General features: G+C 53.8%; 1 protein-coding gene across 2 annotated transcripts in view; it reads left to right on the forward strand.

Moving 5' to 3' along the window:
* Window positions 1–26,090, forward strand: part of CDH23 (cadherin related 23) — a 355,887-nt gene that overhangs the window by 129,794 nt on the left and 200,003 nt on the right. For both annotated transcript variants that reach the window (XM_070432922.1, XM_070432923.1), the window contains exon 8: window positions 3,181–3,259. In XM_070432922.1, the coding sequence (XP_070289023.1) occupies window positions 3,181–3,259 (79 nt within the window). The remainder of the gene's footprint in view (window positions 1–3,180; window positions 3,260–26,090) is intronic.

The raw sequence follows: 26,090 nt of genomic DNA on the forward strand, positions 1-26,090 counted from the left end.
TTCCTTCTCATAACATTGCCAGTCCTTGTGGCTGCACTTGTATTAAAAGCTCAGAGTTTTATTAAAAATGGATTTAGTTACCCAAAAAGAGATGAAATCCCAAACTTTGTCAGGAGCCTTTTAGATCTGACTCTGTAGAAGCTCAGGTGTGGCTCTGCCTGGGAGCCAGCCTCCTTGCCGCCCGGTGCCGGGTTGCCTGCTAGACCCCTCTGAGCCCTGCCATCCAGGTTGCCAGGCGTCCAGAGCAGGAGCTGCCTCAGGGAAGGTCCGCGCATAGCTATGAGGACTGAGGGTTCTTCAGCCACTAAGTCTCCTCTTTGCACAGGCCAGCAATGCCCACCCCCCAAACCCCACAGTCCCTCAGCAGCCCAGGGGCGGCCCGGGACCCTCATGCCAGAACATGTGTGTGGCCCAGGCCAGATGAGGCTGTAAGAAGGGAGCTGTCCCCACGTCCAGAAAGCCTGTCCTGGCAGCTGGAGCCTTTGCCAGAGTCCTACACTCTCAGGGCTTCCTCTTGGGGAAAAATCCAGGCCTCTCCTGAGTGAGGAGTGACCTCCAGAAGGGCAGGCTCCAAAAGGAGCTCCCTGTAGGGTGGTGTGGGGAAGCGTTGGTGTAGACCCTTCAAGTCTAGTGCAGGGCTTTCCAAACGCCCTCCCACTGCTCCCGGGTCTGGGCTGTTAACAAAAGTTACATGAAAGAGTCTGCCTTCAGCCCTAACTGGTTTGGCTCAGTGGATAGAGCGTCGGCCTGCAGACTGAAGGGTCCCAGGTTCGATTCCGGTCAAGGGCATGTACCTTGGTTGCAGGCACATCCCCAGTAGGGGGTGTGCAGGAGGCAGCTGATCGATGTTTCTCTCTCATCAATGTTTCTAACTCTCTATCCCTCTCCCTTCCTCTCTGTAAAAAATCAATAAAAAATATTTTTAAAAAAAGAGTCTGCCTTCAGATCAGCAAGTCTGGGGACAAAGGGTGCCAGGTTTCCTTGCCACTTGACTACCTCCGGGAGCCTTAACCCTAGTAACACCTGTTGGGCATCTCCGAGGCAGGTATGGGGGAAGTGCGTTTTCCCAAATTTGGCCAGAGTTAGTCCTTGTGAAGTGCTTGGTCTAGATAGAAGCACTATAGCAACCACCCTCACAGATAACCGTTATTGTTACTGAAACAGAGCCTGCGGCAGAGGCAGCAGTGCCTGGCAGGCAAGATCCTTAGGGAGCCGAAGTACCTGAATTTGAATCCTGGCTTCATCATTCACTTGGAAAGGCTGCTTAACTCTTGTTCCTTGGTTTCCGCCTCTGTAAAATGGGGCTGTCTCGGCCGTTGTGAGGGGGAAGTGAGTTGGTACATAGAAAATACTGGCAGCCGTGACACCGCGTGGCTGCTCGAGACAGGACAGCTCCTGCTGCTGCTGGTACTTCACAGGCTCTGGCACCACTCGGGTCCTCAGAGCCCACCCAGTGGATGCTCATCTGACAGTGTCTTTCTCTGGCTTCTTCAGAACGGTTCGTTTCTTGCAGGGATCTAGCCAGAGCCGCTGTCCCTGGGCAGGGGCCCCAAGGAGGGGTCTGGCCTGCTTTCTGCACAGCCTCAGCCCCTGGACTGTGTCCATCTCTCTGCGGGAGACATTTCTCCTGGAACATTCTCACTTCTCAGCCGACCCGGGAGTTGTTCTGGGCTGCACCCTGGGCTCCAGGAGATATGGGGTGACAGCTGGGCAGGGGCAGCATCGGCTGGGGAGGGTGAGATGGTGGGCGCCCTTCCTGTGTCCTGGCAGTGAGACCAGGAGGAGTTGGAGGGGAGGCACCTTGCACCCCAGGGCCCCACCCTCCAGGTCAGGGGGCCCGTGCCAGGAAACAAGCCTCTCGCCACAGGAGAAGGTGCTCAGATGGGGACGCAGGGTGCAGCCTGCGGGATTCAGCCTTCAGCTGATGAGTGGGTGAGAGGCACCAAGGCCAGGGGGTCCTTTATTATGCAAGCAGATGTCAGGGTTGATATTTCCCGAGGGGACAGGGACAGGGCTATCCTGCTGTCCACCGAGCAGGGAAAACTGCAGCCTGGGCCAGACCTGAGGCGGCATGGTGAGCCGGCATGGCTGGCCGGACAGCGGTGTGGTAGGGCCTGGGGAGCAAAGGGAAGGCTGCTCTGAGCTAGTGACTCAGCAAGTAGTAGTGATATCAGAATCCTCTCATTCATTCAATCATCAATTGGTAGTTGAATGTGCCCATTCACGTGGATTTATTGCTATAGAGTTCCGTTCTTCAGCCCCTGCCTGTGCTGTATCTTTTCCCTGGAACGCCTTCCTCTTCATTTCTCTCCCTGGCAAACTCCTACACGTTCTTTATGACCCCACCCTAACTGTCGCTACATGTACAATCCTTTGCCAGCTCCTCCAGGTGGACTTCTGTATCTAAGCACCCATGTATGTAGTGTACATGCATATGTCCTTGACCCTTTGCCACAGACTCTGTGTTCCCAAGAACAGGGACCCTTGCATCCCCATCCTGGTAGTCCTGGCTCCTGGCCCCTCCTCCTCTAGAGCTGCAAGGAGAATACAAGGGGAGTGGGAGAGCCATTTGAGGTAGGAACTGCCGGTTGTGGTGCTGGGTGGGCAATGGTTCATAGGGCCCAGGGTTGCCACAGTCATCCCTGGAGACATTCGCTTTTAGGATTTATGGTGCTTCCATTCTTAGAGTAATTGATCATTGATGTTCTTTACTTAGGTCCTAGTGAGAACAAGGTCCTAGGGTTTTGGCTGTTATTCGTATTAAGGTGGGGCATACTGAGACCAGAGAGGTGCAGCAACCTTCCTAAGGCCACACAGCAATTGGATGGGTGATTGAAATAGAAGCCAGATCTGTTGTACCCCGACTGGCTGCTCCTCCATCAGCTCTCCTCTCCTGGCTGGTCTCGCCGAATGATGGGAGATGGGGAGGTGAAGGGCGAGTGAGAGTATTAGCAAGATCGGGCCTCTCTGAAGGACACAGGTGTTTGCCTGGGGGCCTCAGTGTATATCCCAGGGGCAAGGGGGACACCTGAGGCCTGAGCACGCAGCACCTCTTCCCCTGGCTGGCCTGGCAGCATCCACCTCAGAGGGAAGCTGCGGTCCCGGGACAGCTAGAAAGGAAGAGAGCAGCAGCCTGGGGGCCTCGCAGCCAAACTCAAGTCCCTTCTCTCTCCCACCCAGGGCACCACCGTGCGCGTTATCACCGCCATCGACCAGGACAAAGGACGCCCCCGGGGGATTGGCTACACCATCGTCTCAGGTAAGGCCAGTCTTTCCCTGGCTCTGGGGAGTGGGTGTGCAGGACGGTGATATGACGGGACCTGCCCCCAGGGCCAACCGAAGGGCCTGGAGAAGGGACTGACAACCTGAAGGAGGAAGGAGCAGGGGAGGAGGGGAGCTTGGGATGAGGCTAACATGCCTGGGGCTTTTGGGCGATGCTGGGGGCAGGAGCGTGTGCCAGTGCCCAGGTCAGAGGCATCTGCACCAGGGGCTCTGAGCCTGGATCGTGGGTGACTCCCATCTAACCTCCTGTGGAACTCTGGGTTTTCTTTTCTGACTTGATGAAAGAAAGAAATGGTGTTTTGACATCATTGTAGAACTAATAGAGCTGCTTGGGCTGGTTTCATGTTCTTTTCACATTTCTGACCATTAGAAATTTATGTGTCGTCTGGACTCTAGCGGGGCAGGCACATACGCCCTCCTCTCCCTCCCTGATCTCTAGGTTGAGCAGAGCAATGACAGACTCTGGGTGATGGATTCCCTGACCCATGTTTCCACCCAGAGACTGACTGAAGCAGCAGCTCCGTCCGACTGTCCCAGGGCGGGTGGCTTTGGAGACAGAGCTGGTGAGACCTCCGTGAGAAGCTGCTCGCTCACGTACAGATGCTGGTTCTGGCCCTGTCCTCTCACCCCTGCCCACACATGGCCTCCCTGCTCTGCCCATGAGGCAGTAAAGGGCCAGCCTGGCGCATCTGGGCAGGTCGGACTGATGGCCACGAGGATGGCAGGCCACCAGGCCAGTGTCCACCCCATCACACCTCTCTACCACACCCCTGAGGATAGGGAATGGCATTTGGGGGCATTTTCGCCCTAGAGCTCAAAAGGCACCAAGATGTAGTGACCAAGAACATAGAGGTTGGGATCTTGAACATATTGCTTTGGATGGTCTCATATCTCAGTTTCTCATCCATAAAACAGAAGCAATAGGAGCACCTGCCTTGGGTGGTTCAAAGGTCAGAAGACAGTATATGTAAAGAGCTTAATTCATGTATATGAGGTACTGTAAGTATTAGCTGTTATTATTACTGTCCTAAGCTAATAATACTCTCGGGAAGCTGGGGGTTTGCTGGAGGGAGGGAGACCCCTCACATCCTTGGAAATGCAGGAGATCGAGGGTATAAGGGGCTCCCTGTGACCAGTAGCTGCTGGCGTGACTGCTATTGTGCCTCTAAGCCCAGGGGACCCAAGGCCCAGAGCAGTGCCAGGCCAGCTCCAGTGCAGAGCAGCAGTGTGGGTTTAGGCCTCTGCTCCCCCCACCCCGCTTCCCTGTTCTGCTACCAGCAGAGTAGGCCCCAACATGTACTTGTGGAATAAATGAGTGAATGAATGGTACTCTAGGATAGTGGGGTTTCAAACCCTAATAAGCCAAGAATTGCCGGGGGCTTCTACCAAAAATGCTGAGTCCCTGGCACTGACAGAGATCTCGTTGTGTAGCCTGGGCTGGTGGCCAGGATGGTCCTTTCTCGCAGCGCCCAGGCGGTCAGATGCAGGTGGTACTTAGGCCAGGTTGTGGACAGGCCGGTCCGCGGAAGGAAGCCGCCCTGCTGGAGGCGGAGTTCCCTCTGGTGGGCAGAGGAGGAGGGTGGCGCAGGCTGCTGCTGGTCTCCATGCATTTTCCAAACGGAAGTAAAGCCAGTACCTCCTGGTGACAAGGAACTTGCACTGGAGATTGGAGGGAGCACCAGTGAGCCCCCAGGGTGATGGAGTCGGGTGGGGGGGCGGCGCAGCAGTGCAGGGGACACCTGTCTGAGTGGGGATTGTCCCCTCATCTCATTGCCTCTGAGCCGGGGAGCAGGGAGCCAGGGCTTGGCCTGAGGTCATGGCCAGACTGGAAATTCCTGCAGTGACTCTGGGAGGCCATCCTGCAGGGCAATTGGTCCATTCCAGGTCCATGCTGGGTGCCCGGTCGACTGCCCTTCACCCCCAGGTCTTCTCCAATTTTCCCAGATGACCCCAGCCAGCTCTTCCTCCTTCCCCCTTCCCTTGGAGCAGGAGACTAGAGGGTGGAGCTGCTGAAGCTGTGGTGTCTGGCCTGGGCTTGGAGCTTAGAATCTGGGGAAAGTTGCCATAGGACGCTTCCTATGAGTGTCCAGCGACATACTCTCCTGGACCAAGTTCCCAGTGCAAACAACAAGATGAGAAGGGAGACTCAGGATGTAAACCTACAGGTAGGGGATGTGTGTGAGGGTGGGGGCAGGTGGCAGAAACTTCTGGAAGTCCTGGAGCACTTAGCATAGATTTATTCGATTCCCACTGCCAGCACAGATGTGTTTTGGGGCTTTGAGAAAGGATGACAAATGGGTTTCCTCTCACATGCCAACGCTGATTGATTGGTGATGGCTGCCTGAAGAGGACCATGGAGCCAAACAGGCCGCGTGCTGTATTCAATGGGTAGGACCTGCTGTGGGTGTGGAAAGAGAGACGGCCATCCATGCCTGTGGCACGTATTTGCCATCCTTGGTAAGGTGCCACTTGGACCACAGTCGCAGGGCAGCCGCTACAGGCCTGTTTGTCACTGCTCAATCCCACCCGAATCCTTCCCGACAGCATGAGGAAAGGGCAGTCCTCCTCTTTTTCTTCCCTCCCCATCCCGAGACCTGGCTCACCTGTTGCCACCCACCTGTTCCTGCCTGCCCTTCTCCTCCGGCCCTGGCCTGGCGTAGCCTCCCTGCGAGCCAGCCTCAGTAGGAGCCCACAGCAGCAGGCAGCAGGAGGGCAGATCCCCAGGGGAGCAGGTGACAGAAGGCTGGGACTTGGCCTCGGCTCTACTTCCCTCAACCAGCGTAGACACCGCTGCACAGAATACTGCCTGCAAGGCTCTGGCCTCGCACCTGCGTTTGGAAGCAGGAAGAAGGGCTGCCCACAAGGGCAGCTTCACGCTGACTGTCCCAAGCTGGGCCTGAGAGCCCGGCGGGGCTTGCTCCAGCCCCAGGTGCTCTGCAGCCCTTTTCATTTGACAGACAGATCAGGGGTCTTGGGGACTGCCAGAGCAGGTGGGAGTCCTTAGGGCCACTGTGGGTGACCAAGTCTCCAGGTGCCTCCAGAGCCAGGGCAGGGGTGGCTCAGTCTGCACATGGATGGACACGGGCCTGAGCCCACAGTGACGCTTGGCACAGGGTTAACCTGCCGGCTCCCTGAGGCCTGGTCCCCTCCGTGCTGTGGATCAGCCCTGCAGCTGGGGATTTATGTCTGCACACCGCTGCTTTCCCCATTACTAATGACCCCTCTGTTTGCCAAGAACAAAGAGGCCTTCAGAGGTAAGTTATGGCTTCATTGCCACCAATTTGTTCTCAGCCTCTCGTGGCCAAACTGAGACTGAAGGATGACAGAGTTCTTTCCCATAGAGGACCTGGCATGGGCCCCGTCCTCTCCCTGGGCCTGGCCTGGCCTGCCACTCTCCAAGGGCACGGCTTCCTCTGGGGCCCAGCCAGAGCAGGGCTCTGCAGCCTCCGTCCCAATAGCCGGCCGCCTGGGGTCTGAGCAGACATCCTCTGCCACACAGACAGTCCTGCTTCGCGGGGCAGCCTCGCCCCCTTCCCCGCAGAGCGCTGGACTTGGAGTCCAGAGTTGTGGGTTCGCGGCCCAGCTCGGCCGCCTGCAGCGGTGTGTCCAAGCCAGCGCTTGGCCCCTCTCAGCACCATAATTCTCATCCAGCGAGCAGGGTGACTCATGTCCATGGCAGATCAGATGGTGCCAGGGAGACTCTAAAGGGCCATCAAATACTAAGCATTATTAATTGTCAAGGAAACACCAAGGCCAGGGGTCCTTGGGAGTCCTGTTCTCTCATTTTCTCCTTCACTCATTTAAGTGGAGAAGTGGTTGGGAGGGAGGCTGTAGGGCCCCTGTCCGGGAGGTGACCACTAGCTGTGCTGGCCAGTACAGTGGCTCTTGAGCACTTGAGACGTGGCTAGTCAGAATCGAGATGTGCTGTACATATAGCCCACAGGACTTTGAAGACGTAATATGCAAAACAGGTGGTAAAATATCCCATTAATAATGCCTTATACTGATGGCATGTTGAAATGATATTTTAGATATACTGAGCCAAATACAACATATTATGAAAATTAATTCACCTTTTTATTGGCTACTAGAGAATTTAGAATAACCCCTGTGGCTCGCATTCTATTTCTATGGGTAGCTCCATTCCTGAATTAGATCACCTTGGCTTGCTTTCCACCACTGACCGGCTGTGTAACCTGAGCGTCAGTTTTCCAATCTGTAAATGGAGGTAATCATAGCCCGTGCCTCCCAGGGGTGCTCTGAGGATTCAGTGAACTAGATTCTGAATTTACAGCAAATGCTCAACAAATGGGGACTGTTGATTGAGGGTCTTCTCTGGGCCAAGACCTGTGCTAATGTCCTGAGGCTGGGGCGGGGGGAGGTGGAGGCACTGTCCGGGCCAAAGGAATTTGCATTGTGTCAGGGGGGGCAGACTGTGGTGCCCTGGCAGGTGGGACGCTGTGAGGAGAAGCACAGGCTGTGTTGATAGATGTTGCCATGGAGTGATGGTTCTCAGGCCATCTTTTAGACTGCCCTCTCTACTTTTGTGTGTGTTTGGAAATATCCGTAACAAGTGAGAAAGAACTTATGGGAGGGGGTGCCTCCCCCGCCATCATCAGGGTGAGGAGACTCACAGAGCATCCAGGCCACCCCTGACTGGTGAGCTGGAATAGCTGGGAATGGTGGAGGGAGGGTCTGTTGCAGGCAGAGGGAACAGCGTGTACCAAGATCCGAGAGTAGGAGAGGGTGGTGCCCATGGAACCGCAGTGATTCAGCGCGGCTGAGCGCAGCACTTAAGGCCGTGGGGAGAGGAGGCCACAAAGGAAGGTGGGGCCTGGCCATGCAGGGTGTGGAATGCCCGTTCAGGACAATGACCTTGGCCCTGAGGGCAGCACGGAGCCAGTCCAGCAGGGAAGGGATGTGGTCAGAGGGGCCTTGTGTGAAGTCCGTGTGGTCCAACTGGAGCCAGCGTGTTGGAGGAGGGCAGGAAGGAGCAAGCAGGCCAGCAGGGAGGCTGCCCTTAGTATCCCGGCCCCAGCTGGCATCGCGGTGGGCGCACAGGGACAGACAGAGCCTAAGGAGGCGAGGAGGCCACGCTGACAGTGTGTCCCTGGTGGGACAGTTGATGGGAGGAGCCCAGAACGGGCCCTTGGCCTGAGGTGCATTTAAAGCCCCCTTGGCCAGGCAACTTGCTTAATTTAACTCCAGCTACTCAGAGAGGGTCTTCTCAGCGAAGTGACCTGGAGTGAGCGATTGAAACTCTCGAGCATCCGTTTCCCCCTCTTAACTGGGGCCAATGGTATCTTTCTCAGAGAGTTGTGAAAATAAGAGTAATTGAAACCATTACATAAAGTGAGTGGCATCGGGTGAGTGTCTACCACAGACCGGCGCATAGTAAGCCTTCAGCACAAGTCAGCCACTGTCCTCCTGCCGGCCACCCATCGGTAGGGAAAGCAAGCCTGCCTCCTGCTGTCAGAAGCCCGTATTGCTGGCTGTGGCTTTTATGTATCGCCAAGCCAGGCTCACCCAGGTGGCCAGAAGCCCTGGTTGCAGGCTCTCCGTCAGCCCAGGGGCGCCACAGCCCAGGATTCAGTCCTGCCATCCTCTTCCCACAAGCATGGGACTTTCCATCCTCTCTCGGCACCTGCCATAGGGAGCCCGTCTGCCAGAGGCTGTGGAGCAGTGGTTTTAAAAGTGGGGGGCCGTGGACCAGCAGCAGCACTGGGGAACCTGTTAGAGGTGAATTCTCAGGCCCCACCCAGAACTGCTGTCAGACACTCGGGGACAGGGCCTGGAAACCCGTTTGACCAGCCCTCCGGGTGGTTCTGATGTTGTCCGAGTCCTTCTCCCTGTATTGGAAGGGTTTTCATTTTCCACACATACTAGACTGATGCGTTCTGTCACTTGCTTCTCTCCTCTTAATTGACGCCACTGACTCCTCTCTGGTGCCAGGAGGGCCCTTGCCACCTGGGGTGGGAGGATTTGGTGAGCGAGCCCACACCAGCACTTTCCACTTTGTCCTGCGTGACAGCCCCCTCAGCTCTGACCACTCCACTGTCCTCTCTGGAGGCTGAAGAGGCCTAACCTGTCCCGTCATCCCGGCCTTGCAGCCCCCATCCCTCCCCCCACCCCGCCCCGAACCTGCTTCCCTGGCCCTCTGCAGCTCTGCAGCATCCCCAGCGGGGAGGGGCGCTTTATTGGGTGCCTGCCGTGTGCCAGGCACTGGCCGAACACGCTTATCCTACAATAGTGCACGAGGGAGACAATTGCTCCATTTGTAGACAAGGAAAGCAAGGCTCACAGAGGTCAGAGACTGGCCAAGGGTCACGGCGACCAAGCAGAAGAGCAGCGATTTGAGCCCAAGTCTCTCCATCTCCAACATACACCGTTTCAGTGGTTCACAAAGCTGGGTCCCTGGGCCGGCAGCATCAGTGTCATTGGATGCAAAATCTTGCTCCAGACCCTAAACTCACTGGGGGGGGGGGGGGGGGGGGGGACACGTGACGCTGACACTGCTGCGCTGGGACCACACTTTGAGAAGCGCTGGTCTAGAAGAACTCGTGTTGCAGACATCACTCCCAAGGTGCTGGGGTCCAACCCCAGCAGGTCCAGGGGTCCCCAAAGGTGTGGACGGAGTCGGAGAAGAAGGAATGACATGGAAACTGGTTTCAGTTCATCAGCATAGCGAGGTTCTCCCTCCAGGATCTCCAGCGAAGTTCTGGTTAGGAACTCCAACCAAGTTCTGGTCAGGATCTCCAACCAAGTTCTGGTGCCATGTTCTCTCGCTAGGTTCTCCAGCCAGGTTCGGCCAGGTTCGGTCGCCATGTTCTGTCTAGGTTCTCCAGCCAAGATCTGTAGCCAGGTTCTGTCCAGGATCTTTTGCCATGTTCTGTCTAGGTTCTCCAGTGAAGTTCTGTAGCCAGGTTCTGTCCAGGATCTTTTGCCATGTTCTCTGGCTAGGTTCTGGTTAGGATCTGATGAGGTTCTGATGAGGATCTGATGAGGAGCTGATGAGGAGCTGATGAGGAGCTGATGATTATTGTCTTGTTACATCCGTATTTATACCAGCCGATTTTAATCCCGTCAATTTCTATTACAAAGATTAGGGCATTTCTTATCTCCATTCCAGGGAGTAAAGATTATGTAGCTTAACTACCCACCTGGCACTTAATTAAGGGGTTGTATCCCCTCCCTAACCTCAGGGAAAAATCCCCACCTGGGGAAACAACCTTTCTCAGAGAGGTGACCTTGGTTAAAACACATGGCGCCAAGAAGGGGAGCAAACATATTAAGAACAGTATGCCATATATGCCAGGTCCCTTGAAACAGCAAGGATGGACCGGCTCCCGGCACCAAGGGGCGAGCACTTGTTCTGAGGGATGAAAAGTACCTTTCTCTTTTTATGTATAAAGCTTAGCTATACATACAGATAGTTACATCCGTGGTATTGACATTTCAGGTGAGGGGTGGGAGGTGCTTAGGAAAAGTGTCTCAAATGGAGAGGGGTGGTGCATAATGAAAAACAGGTTGTGAAGTGCTGGCCTAATAAAGAATAGGTGAGCAGCGTCAGGGCTGAAACCCTCCCTCCCCGCTTGGAAAGCAGTGGTTTCACCACCACCAGCCTCACGGGGACCTGCCCAGGTATATGAGTGAAGGACAAAGCCCTCACTCCACTCTGGATTTTGCTTTTAATGTTATCAAGTGAGGCCATTTCTTGAAAATACACTGAGTGCTTTGAAGTGAAGGCTGTATGTGTGTGAGTGTGTGTGTGTGTGTGTGTATGTGAGTGTGTGTGTATGTGAGTGTGAGTGAATGTGTGTGAGTTCGTGTGTGTGAGAGCGTGTGTAGCGAGTATGTGAAGGGAGGGAGAATAATCAGATACAGTCAGGCTTGCACAAACCCACACCCCCCGCCCTCGGCCATGGCCTGGCAAGGGGGCAGCTATCACAGGAGACCATCGTTTGAAACACATCAAAGCCTTTGTGATAAAGCTGCTTGGCATTTTTCTCCCCCCAGAGAAGGGAAAACTCGGGAGAAAGCAGGCGGCTTTGGATATCTGAATCGCACACCAAGCTTGTGGGGGAGCACAGTGGGTGCCTGGAAGCCTCCAGAGCTTCAGGGCATCTGGCCGGGCACAGGGGGGAGCCGCCCACCTGGCGGAAGCCCAGGTAGCCTGGGAGAGGTGAAGGGCAGATCAGAGTTGGGTGGGGGGGCCAGTTGGTGGAGGGCATAGAAGGCGAAAGAAGTGGGGCTGGGATGGGGAGGGTGAACTCGGGGTCATCAGAAGAGTCCCCTGTGGGAGGTCTGGATGGTCAGAGCAGGAGGCACTGGAAGAGGAGTCTGCTGGGGAGCTGGCACCAGGCTAGGGGAGGGCTAGCGGGATTGATGTAGAGACGTGTGGGAGGAGTCAGCAGGCTCTGGTGACGCCCTGGAAATGGTGCAAGAAAAGGAGGAGCCAAAGGAGCTTCTAATTCTGCGTCTAGGTTTCTGGGGTGCTGGTGGTGGCCTAGGCAGAAAGGGACATATTCCTAAGGATAGCCGATCTGTTTACACCTGTGACTGCCTCTACCCGTGTCAGCACATGTGCCAGAACTCTCCAATCCCATAGCAAGGCAGACATCACTAACCGATCCCAGCACACTTTCCCTGAGCCTGGGTGGGCCGCCAAGCCTTGCTTACCCAGCCCGCCAGCTGCCACTAGCAGTGACAGGCCCTCTCTGTAGAGCTGGAATGAATGTATCCAAGTTTATCCCATTACATCTCATGGCTCTCTTCTCCAAAATATGTAGGGACGGTGCCTCTGGGGGGGCTTTCTATATTTAATTACATAAACACACTGGCATATTGAGTTTTCTCCCACCACCACACCTAAACAGCTGTGAACTATCTCACGGACACTACACTCCTGCTGATGAGCCACAGCAATGCCTGCCTTCATCTCCCCCATCTCCTCCCTCCTCTCAGCTTCCCTCCTGCTCCAACACTCCCCTGTGCTCGCCCTCGTGATGAGCCATAGTCTTGTTCTGTGTTCTTCCTCCCTCCTTTAACGATGCCCTGTCCGCTCTTTGTTGGTAGCGTGGCTTCCCTCTTGCTTCTCTCCCATGAATGACAGTGGTCAGTGGGTTTCACTGCCACACGGTCTAAGACCCTCCCTTCCTGCATCTCCTCCTCCCCACACCCTCTTCATGGGCAGCAGCATCTGTCCCTTGCTGTGACTCTATGTTGCCTCCTGAGTGCCCCATGTACCCCAAGACCTCCCCCCTTGGGCCCAATCAGAACCTCTTCTGCTACCCCTTGCATCCACATCCAGGTGGGCAGGGAATGGGCCTCAGCTCCACTCAGGGGACCACTCTCCAGTGGGCCTGGGGCTGGTAGATAGTCATGGCCAAGGTTGCTTTTGGGGGCTGAAGGTGATTCTAGTTTGTAGCCACAGGTTACTTGGGGGGAAGTTCTAGTCTAGTTTCCCTTTGTCAACGGGCATTTGTCTTATTTTAAAAGGTGGTTTTTTTTCAACTTTTTTCTCATCTCTAATATAATTGTTTTGTATCGGACTTCCCAGGGCTTTGAGACCTATGGAGAATTATGAAATTGGCAACCATTTATTTTGACATTTTCTCTTTCTTAATTTGGCATACTTCAGGCCCACAACTGATTTCCACATAATTCTTGGGTCAGGATCAACGTTGGTCCATGTGGGGCTCTTTAGTTTCATTATTAATTTTAATAATATTGTGGGTGTCTTCGAATTCACCGGCCAGCCCAAGAGCTATATCATCACCCATACCGTACATCTGCCTGGGTCCCCCTCTGGCCCATCCCCCATCTTCCTGTCCACATAATCATCTTTGCATCTTGTGTTTTTCATTCCCTTGCTTTAAAAAATATTTTGTCATATACATGTGGACAACATATTGCTTAGATGTAATTGTTCCTGAACTTTATTTTTAAATTATGCCTAGTCTCTTGTGTCTTCTATTGAATATTATATATCTGAGGTTCATCCATGTTCCTGGTATCATTTGTTCCTTTTTATTACTACATATTATTTTATTATGTGAAAATACTACACGTGATCCATTTTCCTGTCGATGGCTGTAGGGGTTGATTACAAACTGCGCTATGAACATCTTGTTTGTCTCTCTTGCAACAGATGTGAGTTTTCTTTGGTCTACAGACATCATCTCTCATCCCCACCACAACCCCAGAATGTGGCTGGCCAGTCATTTCATGAACAAAGAAGCTAAAACTCACAAAGTTCATGAAACGTGCTTAGGGTCACACGGTGTACACGTGGTGGGCCCAGGACTCAAATCCAGATAGTCAGCCTGAGAAACCAACCAATTTGTGTCAATCCATGGTTTGCATGCCAGACTGGAACCCTAGGATTTGTTTATTCATTCATTCATGCATGCATTCATTCATTCATTGAGTTAATCAGCAAATACTAATTGAGTGCCTACTATGTGCTAGGCTCCATGCTGGACCCTGAGGACCAACTGTGAAAGGAAAGCCGCTGTCACTGCCCACATGGAGCTCACATTCTAGTGGGGAGGAGCGATAACCAGTGAGCAAAGGCAGTGTTTGCAGACTGTGTTAAGCATCGGGAAGGAAACACGAGGGTGAGGAGCACTGGGGAGCAGGAAGGCTGGCTGGGCTAGGGAGATTGTGGTCACCTGCCTCGGCCTCCCTCGGCTGTGGACATGGGAGGAGACTTTGTCCCGCCCACCTCAGAAAGGGTCTCAGATATTTCAGGGGCTTTGAACCTGAGATGAGCCCCTCTAAGCAGCTCAGATTCCCAGCTCCCTTTTTCATCCGACGCCCTGGATGACTGCTCAGCTTTCAAGGCAACCCCCAGCCGGGCTAATCTGAAATAAAAGTTTTTATTTATCTAGCTTGATACCCAGTGCAAGGTTAAATCATACAAGAGCAAAAGCAATAAAAGAGAAAGATTAAACGTAAGGCACCGTCTTAGGTGTGCCCTTTTGCAATATGGTAACAAAGATATTAAGCCTAAAGTCACCCACAACCCCACACGGCTGTTTCCGTGTCTCTCTGAGCTGGGCTCAGCTGGAGCAGGAAGGAGGAGTAGAGGATGGGGTGGGGGCTGCAGGGGGGAGATGCCCTGGGGTGCCCTGCTGAGAGGGTGAGAAAGCAGATGGAGTTCTACTAGCTCAGCCCATCGCCCACCTCCTGCCCCCACGCAGCTCTGATTCATGACTTCCCAGGGGGACAAAAAATGTTGACATCTGCACCAATATTTCTGTCAGCGTTTCCTTGGCACCGCTATTTATTGTGTGCCTGCTATGGGCAAGGCACCCTAGGGGAGAGACTGTGGGAGCAGCCTTGGTCACACCCCCTTCTCAGGGCCAACTTGGCTCAAGTCCTGGTGATAGAGCAGGTTATTTCTTCTGTCTGTGCCTCAGTCTCCTCATCTGTAAAATGGGAATATTAAGGTTTACCTAAAATAATTATGGTCTGGCTGATGACCAGCACATATAAGGTACTAGGGTTCCTCAGCTTGTGGGTGGTAATGGAGTCTCTAGAAATATAAATGTCCCTGGCTCATGCCTGTCAAACCCAAGACTTCCGTTTTCTATAAAATCTCCAAGCATTTCAGGGCCCCTGTGGGTGGGGAGAGAGGCGATTCCTGAGGGCTGTTTAACTGACCTGGTTTTTTGTCCCTGACCCTTTGTGGGCATCCCCTATACCAAGCCACTGGAGGTGGGTAACTCGCCTGGGCCCCCCAGAGCCGCTGGAATGACCCAGCATCTCCTGGACACTCCATGACCCTAGGCTGAAATGGGTCACGGGCAGGGACAGGGCCTCCTCCTCTCCCACCAGCTCCAGCCTGTAGTCCTTCTCTCTGTAGGGCCAGGCAGGGCCACATGCCACCCTCCCACCCCGTCTCTCTGACAGAACCCATGTTTTCAAGCAATTTAAAACGAGAAAGGGGAGGGACCTTTCTTTAGCCAAAATGGCAGCCACTGCAAGCCCACCCACCAGTTCACCAGACATGTGCAGGGTGGGTCCCAAGAAGAACCCAACTGCACAGGGAATTCACTATAACAGCCTAAGCGTGAGGACACAGCAAACACTTCAGGAGGCTGGGGAGGGGAAGGCAGTCTCAGCGGATGACTGGAAAGACCATGAGGACGGGAGGAGTTGCCAGCTGCAGGGCCCGGTGTGAGCACACATTCGGGGACCCCCTCTGCACCCCTGCTGCGGGGTGAGGCTCACTGGGAAAGCCTCAGCCACCAGCAGAGCAGTCATAATAACTTAGCAATAGGAGCTAATACCTCCAGGGTTGGGATCAGGTCGAAATGCTTCCACCTGCACCAATCTTTAATCCTCCCAATAACCCCAGGTGCTTGGCACTACTGTTACCCCGTTTTCCAAATGGGGAAACTGAGTCATGTTTGCCCAGGGCCAGGTGGTTGGGGGAGGTGAGCAGGTTGGCTCCAGAACCCACACTTGTCCGGCGCCTCTGGCCTCTCTCCTCCCCCGGCCCTGAGCACGGAGTGGTACCGCCCGGGCTTGGGAGCCGCCAGGCCCAGCTCAGGGCTCTGCTGTCTCCCTGTGCCTCACTGTCAAGTGCTTTGCCTGAGTCAATTAACTGGCTGCCCATTCAAATATTTGACCAATATCCTGGAAACAGAGATTTCAGGGCAGATACTTTTCAGACATTGATTGAAGTGAACAAACATTCTGGCACAGAATAATGTATTGCTCATCGTCTTATTCTGCTGGCTCCGCTCCATCGCGACCCCCTCCCCAAGGAGCTTCCTTCTTGGGGAAGTGGGGTGGGATCCGGCTGCCTGTTCCCAGCTCACCGCCCTCCCCTTCCTCCCGCTCTGAGGACCACATCAGTGCAGCACTTTTGAATTGTGAAAGCAGAGGCTGAAGGGCATTTCGCAAGAATGCCCAGCAGAGCAAGCATTATTTTAACCCCTAGAGTGCTGGGGAGTGCGATCGCGCTCCTCGTGTCTTTCGCCAAAAGTGCCTGGAGCGCTAGCAAAGCTTCCAAATGGTGTCCAGTTCTAAGTCTGCTTTTATTAGTGATGATGATATTGTTAAATATGTCAGTGTAGTAAAGGTTTCCTTAAGTTTTTGAACATCTAACTTCATTTACTTGCGATTCATAATTTTTTCCCTAAACTGCTGTAAAATCAGCAAAAATGCCTTTGCAGTTTTAGCATAGCTCCTAGGATATTGGTTGGCACTCAAAGGGTTGAAGGAGCTGGTGACTGGTTTTCTTCATAATGACGGTGGGAGTCTTAAATGTCCACAAGAGCGATTTAGTTGAGACGTAAGGGACCGCTTTGCAATGGGAACTGGAGTCCTGGGTGCCGTCGGTCCTCTTAGACACCTGTAGGGACAGGACAGTTGCCCTTCGTGACAGCAGATGCTTATCGAGGTCTCGATGAGCCAGCTTCCAGGCTCGGTGGTCTTGGGGATGCAGCCTCTAGAATGGAAATTGGGAAGCCGGGAAGCTGGAGGGCTTGCTGGACGGTAAGCGTATGAAAAGTTGCTCAGGCATCTGACCGGCCTGCCGGCGCTTTCCCTAAGGCGACTGAGTGCAGGGGGTGGGCCTGGGGCCAGGACCGCAGCTTCCCCAGGCACCAATTCCCCAGATGGAGGATTTTCAGTGACTCACGGTGGGGCATGACATAGCATCAAATCACACAGTGAGACGGTTGTTCCCTTCTCAGCTCTCCTGCAGAATTTCTGTCTCCGTCAGCAGTGTCCAGGAGGAAGGCCAGCTGGCCGCACACACCTTTAACACCTCTCTAGCCCGGGGCTCCTCTCGCCCTTTAACAAACAGAGAGGTGGCCAGAGCCTTCGGGGTGAAGCTGGGGCAGCTGAACTCTGACCACACGGGCTTGGGCTCATGTTGCCCGTTTTACAATCACACCCGTTTATGGCCCGTGAACTGGTTTTCCGTCTGGTTCATCGTCTCTTAAATAGATTCTTTCAGAATAATGTTTAGAAGAATAAAATGAATCAGATTAAAGAAAACTAGTAAATAGTAATAATCCAAGTTGCATGCTAATATGGCAGAAATTGGGAGGATGGCATCCAAATGCCCGGAGATTGGGCATGAATGGCGTAGGGGAAACCTGAGCCTTTCATTATCCACAGAATGAGAGGGGTGACCGCTCACAGGGGTTCCGAGAGTCACACCAATACATGCAAAGTGCTCAGAACAGGCCTGGCACCGGGCAAGAGCTCGGGAAATACCAGCCCTCTATTAACAGGAGCACATCAATGCAGCCACCTTGGAAATGGGGGAGCGTTGGCACCCACCAGGTGGTATTGGTACTGCCACTGGGATGAAGGATGGGTGGGTTCGCAGGCAGAGCATTCAGGACGGGAGGGGCCAACAGCGCAGAGAGGTCTAAGGAGCAGCAAGTGAACCGACCAGGCTGCAGAAGAGAAAAGGTAGAAGATTCGAAGGGTGGAGGGCCGAGCTAAGGAGTGTGGATTGTGCCTTTCCGGGCACCTCTGGGTCTCAGAGCACTAGGAAGCTCAGAGAAAGGGGCCTTCTGTGAGGCCGTGGGGTTCCCACCGGAATCCAGGGTAGACCCCCCTCAGATCCAGGCCTCCTCCGGGGACAGGAAGTGGGACAGCAAGCTCAAGCACACTCTGCTTTCCTACAGCGTCTGTCTCCATTTCCTATGACAGTGGTTAAAAAACAAATCCCCAACTCAGTGGCTTCAAACCACAGAAGATTCTTCTCTCGTGGTTCTGGAGGCCAGGAGTCTAAAATGAGTCCTAAGGGCTAAACGCGAGGAGTCACAGGGCTGGTTCTGGAGGCTCCAGAGGAGAACCCTTTCTTGCCTTTCCAGCTGCGGTGGCTGCCAGCACTCAGTGGCTTGTGGCTGCATCACTCCAATCTCTTCCTGGTCACGTTACCTTCTCCTTTTCTGTGCGCAAGTCCCCCTCTACCCACCTCTTAAGGTCCTTGCGATTACATTAGGGAGCAGGTAATCTCCCCACTTCAAGGTGTTTAATGAATCGCATCAGCACAGTCCCTTTTCCCATTTAAGGCAACATTCAGAGGTTCTAGGAAGTAGGACCTGGATGTCTTTGATGGCCATTATCCAGTCAGTCACAGCATCTTTGCCCCTCTCCGAGCATTTGCCCCCCTCATCTCTTCCTACCCCACTGGCTCCCTCATGTTCTCCCCAAACTGCCCCTTCTTCGTCACAGCTCCCCCTGAAATGTCCTTCTCTCTCAGCTGTCAACCATCTCCATACACTAGCTTTCCAATTCCAAGTTTCCAAGAGGGCCCGGATTGGCCAGCTTATCATTGCAAGCGGTGTCCACAAGCTGTAGGTCGCTTGCAGCTGAGATGGTGTCACCCCAGGCAGCTAGTGCACAGGATGGCAGCGGGGCCCTGACCGGGGAGGCCCCAAATCCAGCTGGTGAATTTTTAAAGAGAGACAGACAGGCCAGTGGGACAGAGGAGAGCTCTTAGAACCAGACCCGTGTATAAATATGGGGACTTGATATATGATCAAGGTGGCACCACAAATCAAGGGAGAAAAAATGACTTGTTTAGTAGCTGGTGTTGGGAAAACTAGCTCACCCAATGGAGGAAAATAAAGCAAGACCCCTACTATATACCATACACCAAGGTGGACTCCAGAAGGATTAAAGGCCTCCAGGTGAAAGGTAAACTATAAAGCTCCAAAAAGGACATGTGGGGTGTATCTTTGTGACCTTGTGGTAGGAAAGGACTTCTAGCACCCAGAGAGCACAGGCCGTAGCTGGGAAATGATCTACGTCAAAGGATTTCCAATTCAATAGCAATATAAAGACACAGTCAACAACAGATGACATGTGGGGAGATTTGGGCAACAATTAAAACCAACAAGGGACTATGCTTAGAAAAATATAAGGAATTCTTATAAGTTCATAAAAAAAAAGTTGTAAAGTTCAGTGGAAAATTAGGCAAAAGGCATTTGCAGAATGGGAATCCCAGTGGCTAGTGGACATATGTAGGGCTACTGAAACTGACTGGAAATCAGAGAAATGCAAACGCACTGCCGTGACCAACCTCTTCACACCCCCGCGGACAGGTGGGCCAGGTCCCCCAGCTGCCTGTCTGTGTGTTCCACGCGCTAAGAATGGATTCTGAAGTTGAGTATGTTTGCAACTGATCTGATGGTAGCAAACACTGTCTTTGAACACTGTGTGAAATATTATTCCCTGCCCCCCAAATCTCATTCTTCTCCCTAGTAGACCTGTATGACAGAAAATTGGACTTAATTATTACTGTATTTCTAATGTCATCAAAAAGTTCTGTGGAAGTTCATTTTCTCTCTTGTTAAATAAGTACTAACACAGCGTCCTCTATTTTACTGAGGACTTTTTACAAAAAGGACTAACAAATACATTAATAAATACACTGTATCTGCCATGGGTGGTGGTTCAGTGGTTAGAGCACCAGCCCATGCACTATAGGGTCGCAGGTTTGATTCCCAACGCACGTGTCAGGGTGAGTGCTGGAGGCAACCAGTCCATGTGTCTCTCTCACATCAAAGTTTCTCTCCCCCCTAGCCCCCCGCCTTTCACTCTCTCTGAAAAGCAATGGGGAAAAAAATATCCTCAGGTGAGGATTAACATGATCTCATTCATACATAGAATCTAATGAACAAAATAAACTGACAATCAAAATAGATCCAGAGACATTGAAGCATGCAAGGGATTGATGTATTTCAGAGGGAAGGGGGAGTGTGGGAAGAGATTAACCAAAGAACTTACATGCATATATGCATAGCCCATGGACAGATAATAGTGTGGGGAAGGCCTAGGGAGGGGGCAGGAGCAGGTTGAAGGGGGTCAATGGAGGCGGGGAGGGACATCTATAATACTTTCAACAATAAAGATAAATTAAAAATAAAATAAAAACACAGAGCTTGGGGAAAAAAAAAAAAGAAAGAATACACCGTATCAGTTAGAAGCCACATACTATTAGGCTAAGTCACATGATATCACCATTTTTGTAGGTCAAAATGATCAAATGTCAGCAATTCCATATTATTCAACTTAATAGATGAATATACAGCAAAATAGATCAATCTTTAAAACCTAGTATTGAGTGACAGAAGAAATAGAATGGAAAAGCATTACACCATGTCTGTGAGTAAAAAATAATCAATAGCAACTGCAGGCAGTTAATAACAATACGTGCATGTCCCGGGGCATTTAGCAAAGCACTGGAATTGATACTTTGGGAGAAGAGAGGAGGCCAGGTGGGAGTATACAAGGGAAAGCCCGACTGTAATAACACTTTGCCACCATTTCATGGGCAATTGCCACGTGCCTGGCACTGCTTTAAGCAGCTCATTGCGCCTCACAGCACCCCATGAGGAAGGCACTCTCATTGTTCCCACTTTACAGATGAAGAAACTGAGCTCAGAGAGGTTAAGTAGCTTGCCCAAGGCCACTCAGCTGGTAAACGTTGGAGCCAGGATTTGGACCCAGATAGTTTGGGCTTCAGTTTCGGAGATCAAATCTGAAGTCCAATGAAGTGAGTATGGTTAAAGGGGTAGAGGTGGACCCAAGAGATCTGAAAAAGCAAACCACCTTTTACCTAAATACTACACCCACCCCACGCCCGGGAAATCCCTGCTGTTTCTTGCTCGTCTTCTCCAGAAGTCAGAGCACCGGCCTCAGCCTCTGGCCAAAGAGCAGGAGGCACGGACCCTGTGGCTACGTTGACTTAACCTGGAGTGGTGGGCTGTGCCATCCATGGGACAGTATGACCTGCTCGATGCCGCTTGGGAAATGGATCCTGCATGGCGTGCCGAGGGAGCCGCTAGGAGCTTGGATCAGATAGGTCTGCGTTTAATCCTGGCTTCAAGTTCAGCTGCCTGTGAGGCCTTGACAGATCACTTCTGTCAACAGAGGTAAAAACACCTGCTTCAAAGAGGGGCCCTGCTTAGCACAATGCCAGGCTTTCGTAAGTGCTCAGCGAACTGCTGCCGTCCCAGGTTCATTGACATCGCCGAGGGGACGAGACTGCTTTTCATTGTACCTTCTTGAAAGAGGGGCCCTTGGGAAGAGCAGGGAGGAGCCTGCATCATCCCACTTACCTCGTCTGCCTGCTTCCCCTTTGTCTCCCTTTCTACATCCCTCCTTTCTCCAAACCTCGTCTTCCCGCTCACCGCCTCCTTCAGTCTTTCCTGGCCTCCCTACTTGCATAATCTGCTCAGCTGACAGGAGCAGGTTGGTCACCCCATTCTGTCCCTTATGGGGAGGTTCATGCTCCCCAACCAGCTCAGGTTCCATCTTCTCTCTGACCAGCCATCCCCCACCCCATGCCCAGGACGGTGTCCCCTCTGGGCCTTAGCTGCCTGGGTGGCTCAGGAGTTCACAAGCATCTGCCCACTTTGCCTCCTTCTCTCCCTCCCCATCATGGTGATCACTGAGTCCCCTGGGACCCACACGTGTACAGTCCTGAGATGTGAGCCGCTAAACCGCGAAGGCCTGTGCGGGCCCAACCACGCCACCCCAGGACCCAGAACGAAGCCATCCTTTCCTCAGGGGCTCCTGTGGCCTGAGCAGCTGCCTGGGCCCTTCCCCTGTCATCCATCAGCAGAACGACTGCAAGGGAGGGACGGCCTTCCCACTGCCCGAGAGAACATGGAGGCCGACGGGTGTGGCCTGCCCGGGGTTGCCCAGCTCCTGGGTGGCACAGAGCCGCCCACATCCCATATCCAGGACCTTTCGGTCACACCCCACCACCTCCGCCAGCGGTGACCACCTAACGTCCACATTTTTACCATGAAATCCTCCCCCACTCATTTTTCCCGGAACCTCGGCCCACACCAGCCACCTTTCCTCCACGGCCCTGTGACTCGGAAGAGCTCATTGGGGCTTGGCTGGCATGGAGCCTGGTCTGGGCAGCCCTCCTGTGATCAGCACTGATTTTCTCTGGCTCCAAGAGCGGTGCCTTCTGCCTGGCACAGTGTGGGCTCCACAGGGAGAAGGGACTGGCCCAGGGTGAGAGGAAGCCACCGTGACCCCACTTCTCATGCAGCCGTAATGAGGATGTCAGTGGGCCCCCACTTCTCCGGAAGTGGCATCTTATGCTTACAACAGGCACTATCCGAATCGCACTTCACAGATGAGGAAACACTCACAAAGGTTACGTGACAGGAAGGCTCATGCTAGGCCAGGAAGTGGCAGGTCTGTGTGAGTCTGCAGTCCACGTGTTTTCCACAGGGCCACCCTGCCTCCCTGGTTGTCATGACAACTCTGCCATGTACAGACCCTGCCTATGCTGTTCTCTCTTTATAGACGGGCAAACTGAGGCTTAGAGAGCTCAAGAAACTCACGCTCACAGGGATGGTTACGTGGTAGATGCTAAACTGGCTCCTGGTCCAGCCTTTATTCTGTCCGCTACACATGAACTCTCCCATCCAAATCTGGACACTGCCCCCCCCCCCCCCAAGTCTGGGCAGTAGAAGTGTAACTAGGAGAGGATATGAGGGGGTGCCCTGGGTTGGCATAAGAAACAGATGGGAGGCCCGGTTGTTGAAGGGGTCAAGAAGCGTCAAGTTGCAGAGTGTTAGAAGGTAAGCCAATGTGATGTGTTGGGCAGGGGGGGAGCCATGAAGGGTCTTATGGGAGCAGTGAAGTGCTGGCTGGTACCTTACAATGCCCGCTTGTGCGGCCCACCACCCTGTGGCCACCTCCCCCCGCCCAGCCCCGGCCCACCTCCCACCCCCCTCCCTAGCAGGTTGGGACATTGGGTTGCTGAGGTCAGGTCTTTGTGTGAAGGACAGATAATTAATCCCACAAAGTAATCCCCAGTGCACTCTGGCAGATTTATGGAGATCACCTCTGTCCCAGGAACTCTCCTTATCATCTTTCATCCCAGGCAAAGCGAGTGACTTGTTATATCACAGGCCCCACGCCAACAGGAATTTCATTTAGGGGAGTTCTCCAGGTGGAGGGAGATTGATAACGCAGGCCTGGCGGGAACCCATGGCGGTCCTGGCCAGGGCGGGAGGGGCAGAATGGGCATCGTCATCACACCTCCTTCCCCCGGCCCCTTCATCTTCATCTTTCTCCACTGGGGGCCCAGTTTCCTGGAGCTCACCTGTCACAGGCTGCAGGGATCCAGATATTGTCCAGTTCAAACTTCCCAAGTCATAGATGAGAAAGCTGAGGCCCGGAGCAGTGAGGGAGGTCCCGGTTTCTCAGGCGGACCCTTTGGCTGCTCTGCCGCAGTTCTCTCCCCATCACTGTCCTCCCCTCCCCATCCACCCGGAAGCTGCCTCAGGTGCAGGAAGCTGTCAAGGTCTGTCACTGGTAGGGGCGCCTCAAAGTCCCCCATGGTAGTCCTTGGAGCCGGCCTCCCAAGGGAGCTTTTGTGGTTTCGGGGAGGGAGTGGGGGTTGGCAGGGCCTGCGGGGGGGGGGGGGGGGGGGGGGCGCTAGTCTTGGAGGCCAGGGTAATCTCTTCTAGTCTATTACTCTGCCTCTCACTTGCTGGGCAGTTTGGGGGGCTCTCCTTGTCCCTCTGTGTAACATGACGAGTTTGAGCTAATTTGATTATTTATAAGTATTTATTAGGCACCTCTCATGTACCAGCTCCTGAGGGTATAGCCATGAGCAAGACAGATAAAGTTGGTGCCCTCAAATTTATAGTTAGTGAGGAAGAGTGACAAGGGCTTGCAAGGAAATAAGTGTGTGTGTGTGTGAGAGAGAGAGAGAGAGAGAGAGAGAGAGAGAGAGAGAGAGAATGACTGAGCTGGGTGGTTGGAGAGGGCCTCTGTGATATGGCCACATTTGAGAGGGGCCTGAGCAGCCACGTGGAGCTTTGGAGAAAGAGTTCCAGGCAGAGGAAACAGCATGTGCAAAGGCCCTGAGGCAAAAAGAAACAGAAAATTAGAAAATGGTTCGATGAGGCTGGAGTGTGGGAGGGAGCAGAGGATTGGGTGTAGGCAGTGAGCTCAGAGAGCTGGACAGGCACTGATCATTGAAGGTCTAACAGACCAGGGCGAGGAGTTGGGATTCTTCCATTTGCACTGGGAAGACGTTAATAATGGAGACACTTGATTTGCATCAGGCTTTTAAAAGATCACAGAACGACCTGCTGGGTGGAGAGTGGGCTGGAGAGAGGGCAGGAGGAGAGGCAGGGAGAGCAGCAGGAAGGCCACTGGGTGAGCAGGCGAGAGAGAATCCAGGATCCCATCGCGCCCCCCATCTCAGGCTCTGTCCATCTGTCTGCCAGCTGCTCACAGCTCTCCCTCACCACCCACCCTTCTCCTTTAGGGGGGTGGGGGGTCGTTCTGAGTCCCCCGTTGGCCTGGCCTCTCTGCCCTGCCCCAGGTCCTCTTTCCCAGGACTCTCAGGTAAAGCCGTGTCCCGGGCTGGCCTCAGAACTGCTCTCAGCACACCCCCCTACATCCACACTCCTGCTCCCCCACCCTCAGGAGCAGGGGGCAGGCTGCGGGCACCCCAGAAGTGAAGGGAGGGCCTGGTCACCGCCCAGAGAGCAGGGGACAGCGTGGCAGCGTACAGGACCGCCCTCGCCAACTTGGCAGCCCTTGTCAACAGGAACGGAGCCCGGTGGGGCGGCTCCTTCCTGAGGCTCACACCCGGCCCTCGGTAATTAAAGCCATAAGTCATCTTCCGACGGGGGAGCCGCAGGCTCGGGCTGCCACAGCTGGCAGTGCTTGGGGCTTCGTGCTGGGAGGGAGAGTGGGCACATCTAGGCAGAGGTGGGTGGGGCTGGAGAGCAAAGACTGCCCTCCGTTCTGGCTTCCGCTGAGGTGGTGTTTGGGCTCTGAGGCTCTACTCGGGGGCAGTGCCAGGAGCTTTGCCACAAACAAAGGGCTCACTTCCTCTTTGCCATGGATGCTAAGAGTCTCACGCTTGCAAAACACCCCCAAAAGATGCCCACTGTCTCCAGTGGGATTCTTTGCTCCCCTTCCAGAAGTATCTATTCACAGAGCACGGGGTGGGGGTGCCCTAGGGTGCCCACCCCTTTGGCGATGCGGGGGAGTTTCCCGGAGAAACTGCCCTCCTGCCAAGAGAGCAGGGTCTGTAGGCCTGGCCAGCCCTGCAATGGAGAAGTGCCCCCGTGGGAGGGACCCTGGACGCTGACCTGTGGCCTCTCCATTTTTTGAGGAGGCAGTCAGGGCTTTAAAAGATTTGGGCTGCTGATCCTCCTCCCAGGCCAAACAGTCAAGGACGCCTCTCCTCCTGCTTCTCGCTTGCTCAGCAGAAGTTCCTGCCTGCGGGCGCCAAGGGGACAGGGACGTCTCGGGACACCCCTCCCCGCCTGGCTCGGCTCACTCAGCACGCATTCTGAACGCCCACTTGCTTTGGGGCGCCGGGCCAGGACCTAGGGGTGTCATGGGACATCTGGAACTAACGCTCCAGCTGGGAGGATGGGGACATTCAGGAGGCCGGGCTGTCAGGATGAAATGGGCACCCATGCCACCCCCGCCACACACACACACACACACACACACACACATATATCCACGGCCCCCCCCCTCCCACACACACACACCACCTGTCCAGGACGCCTGGCCTTCATCAGAGAAGCAGGGCCAGGATCACTGGCAAATATGAAATATGAACTATTTAGAAAAGTACAGAAACTAATATAACATTCCCCATGTGCTCACCCTCCCAACAGCATTTGTTGACATTTCACCGTATTTGCTTCTGATCTTTTCTGCTCTTCTTTTCATTCTTGTGTAAGAAATGACAGTACAGATACTGTTAAAGGCACTTTTTCCTTCATTCTCAGCGATCTCAGATGCTTAGTCTCTGAGGACTG

This window comes from Myotis yumanensis, unplaced genomic scaffold (genome assembly GCF_028538775.1).
Source record: "Myotis yumanensis isolate MYYU_CA2020_CCGP unplaced genomic scaffold, mMyoYum1.0.hap1 SCAF_13, whole genome shotgun sequence".
NCBI classification, from domain to species: domain Eukaryota; kingdom Metazoa; phylum Chordata; class Mammalia; order Chiroptera; family Vespertilionidae; genus Myotis; species Myotis yumanensis.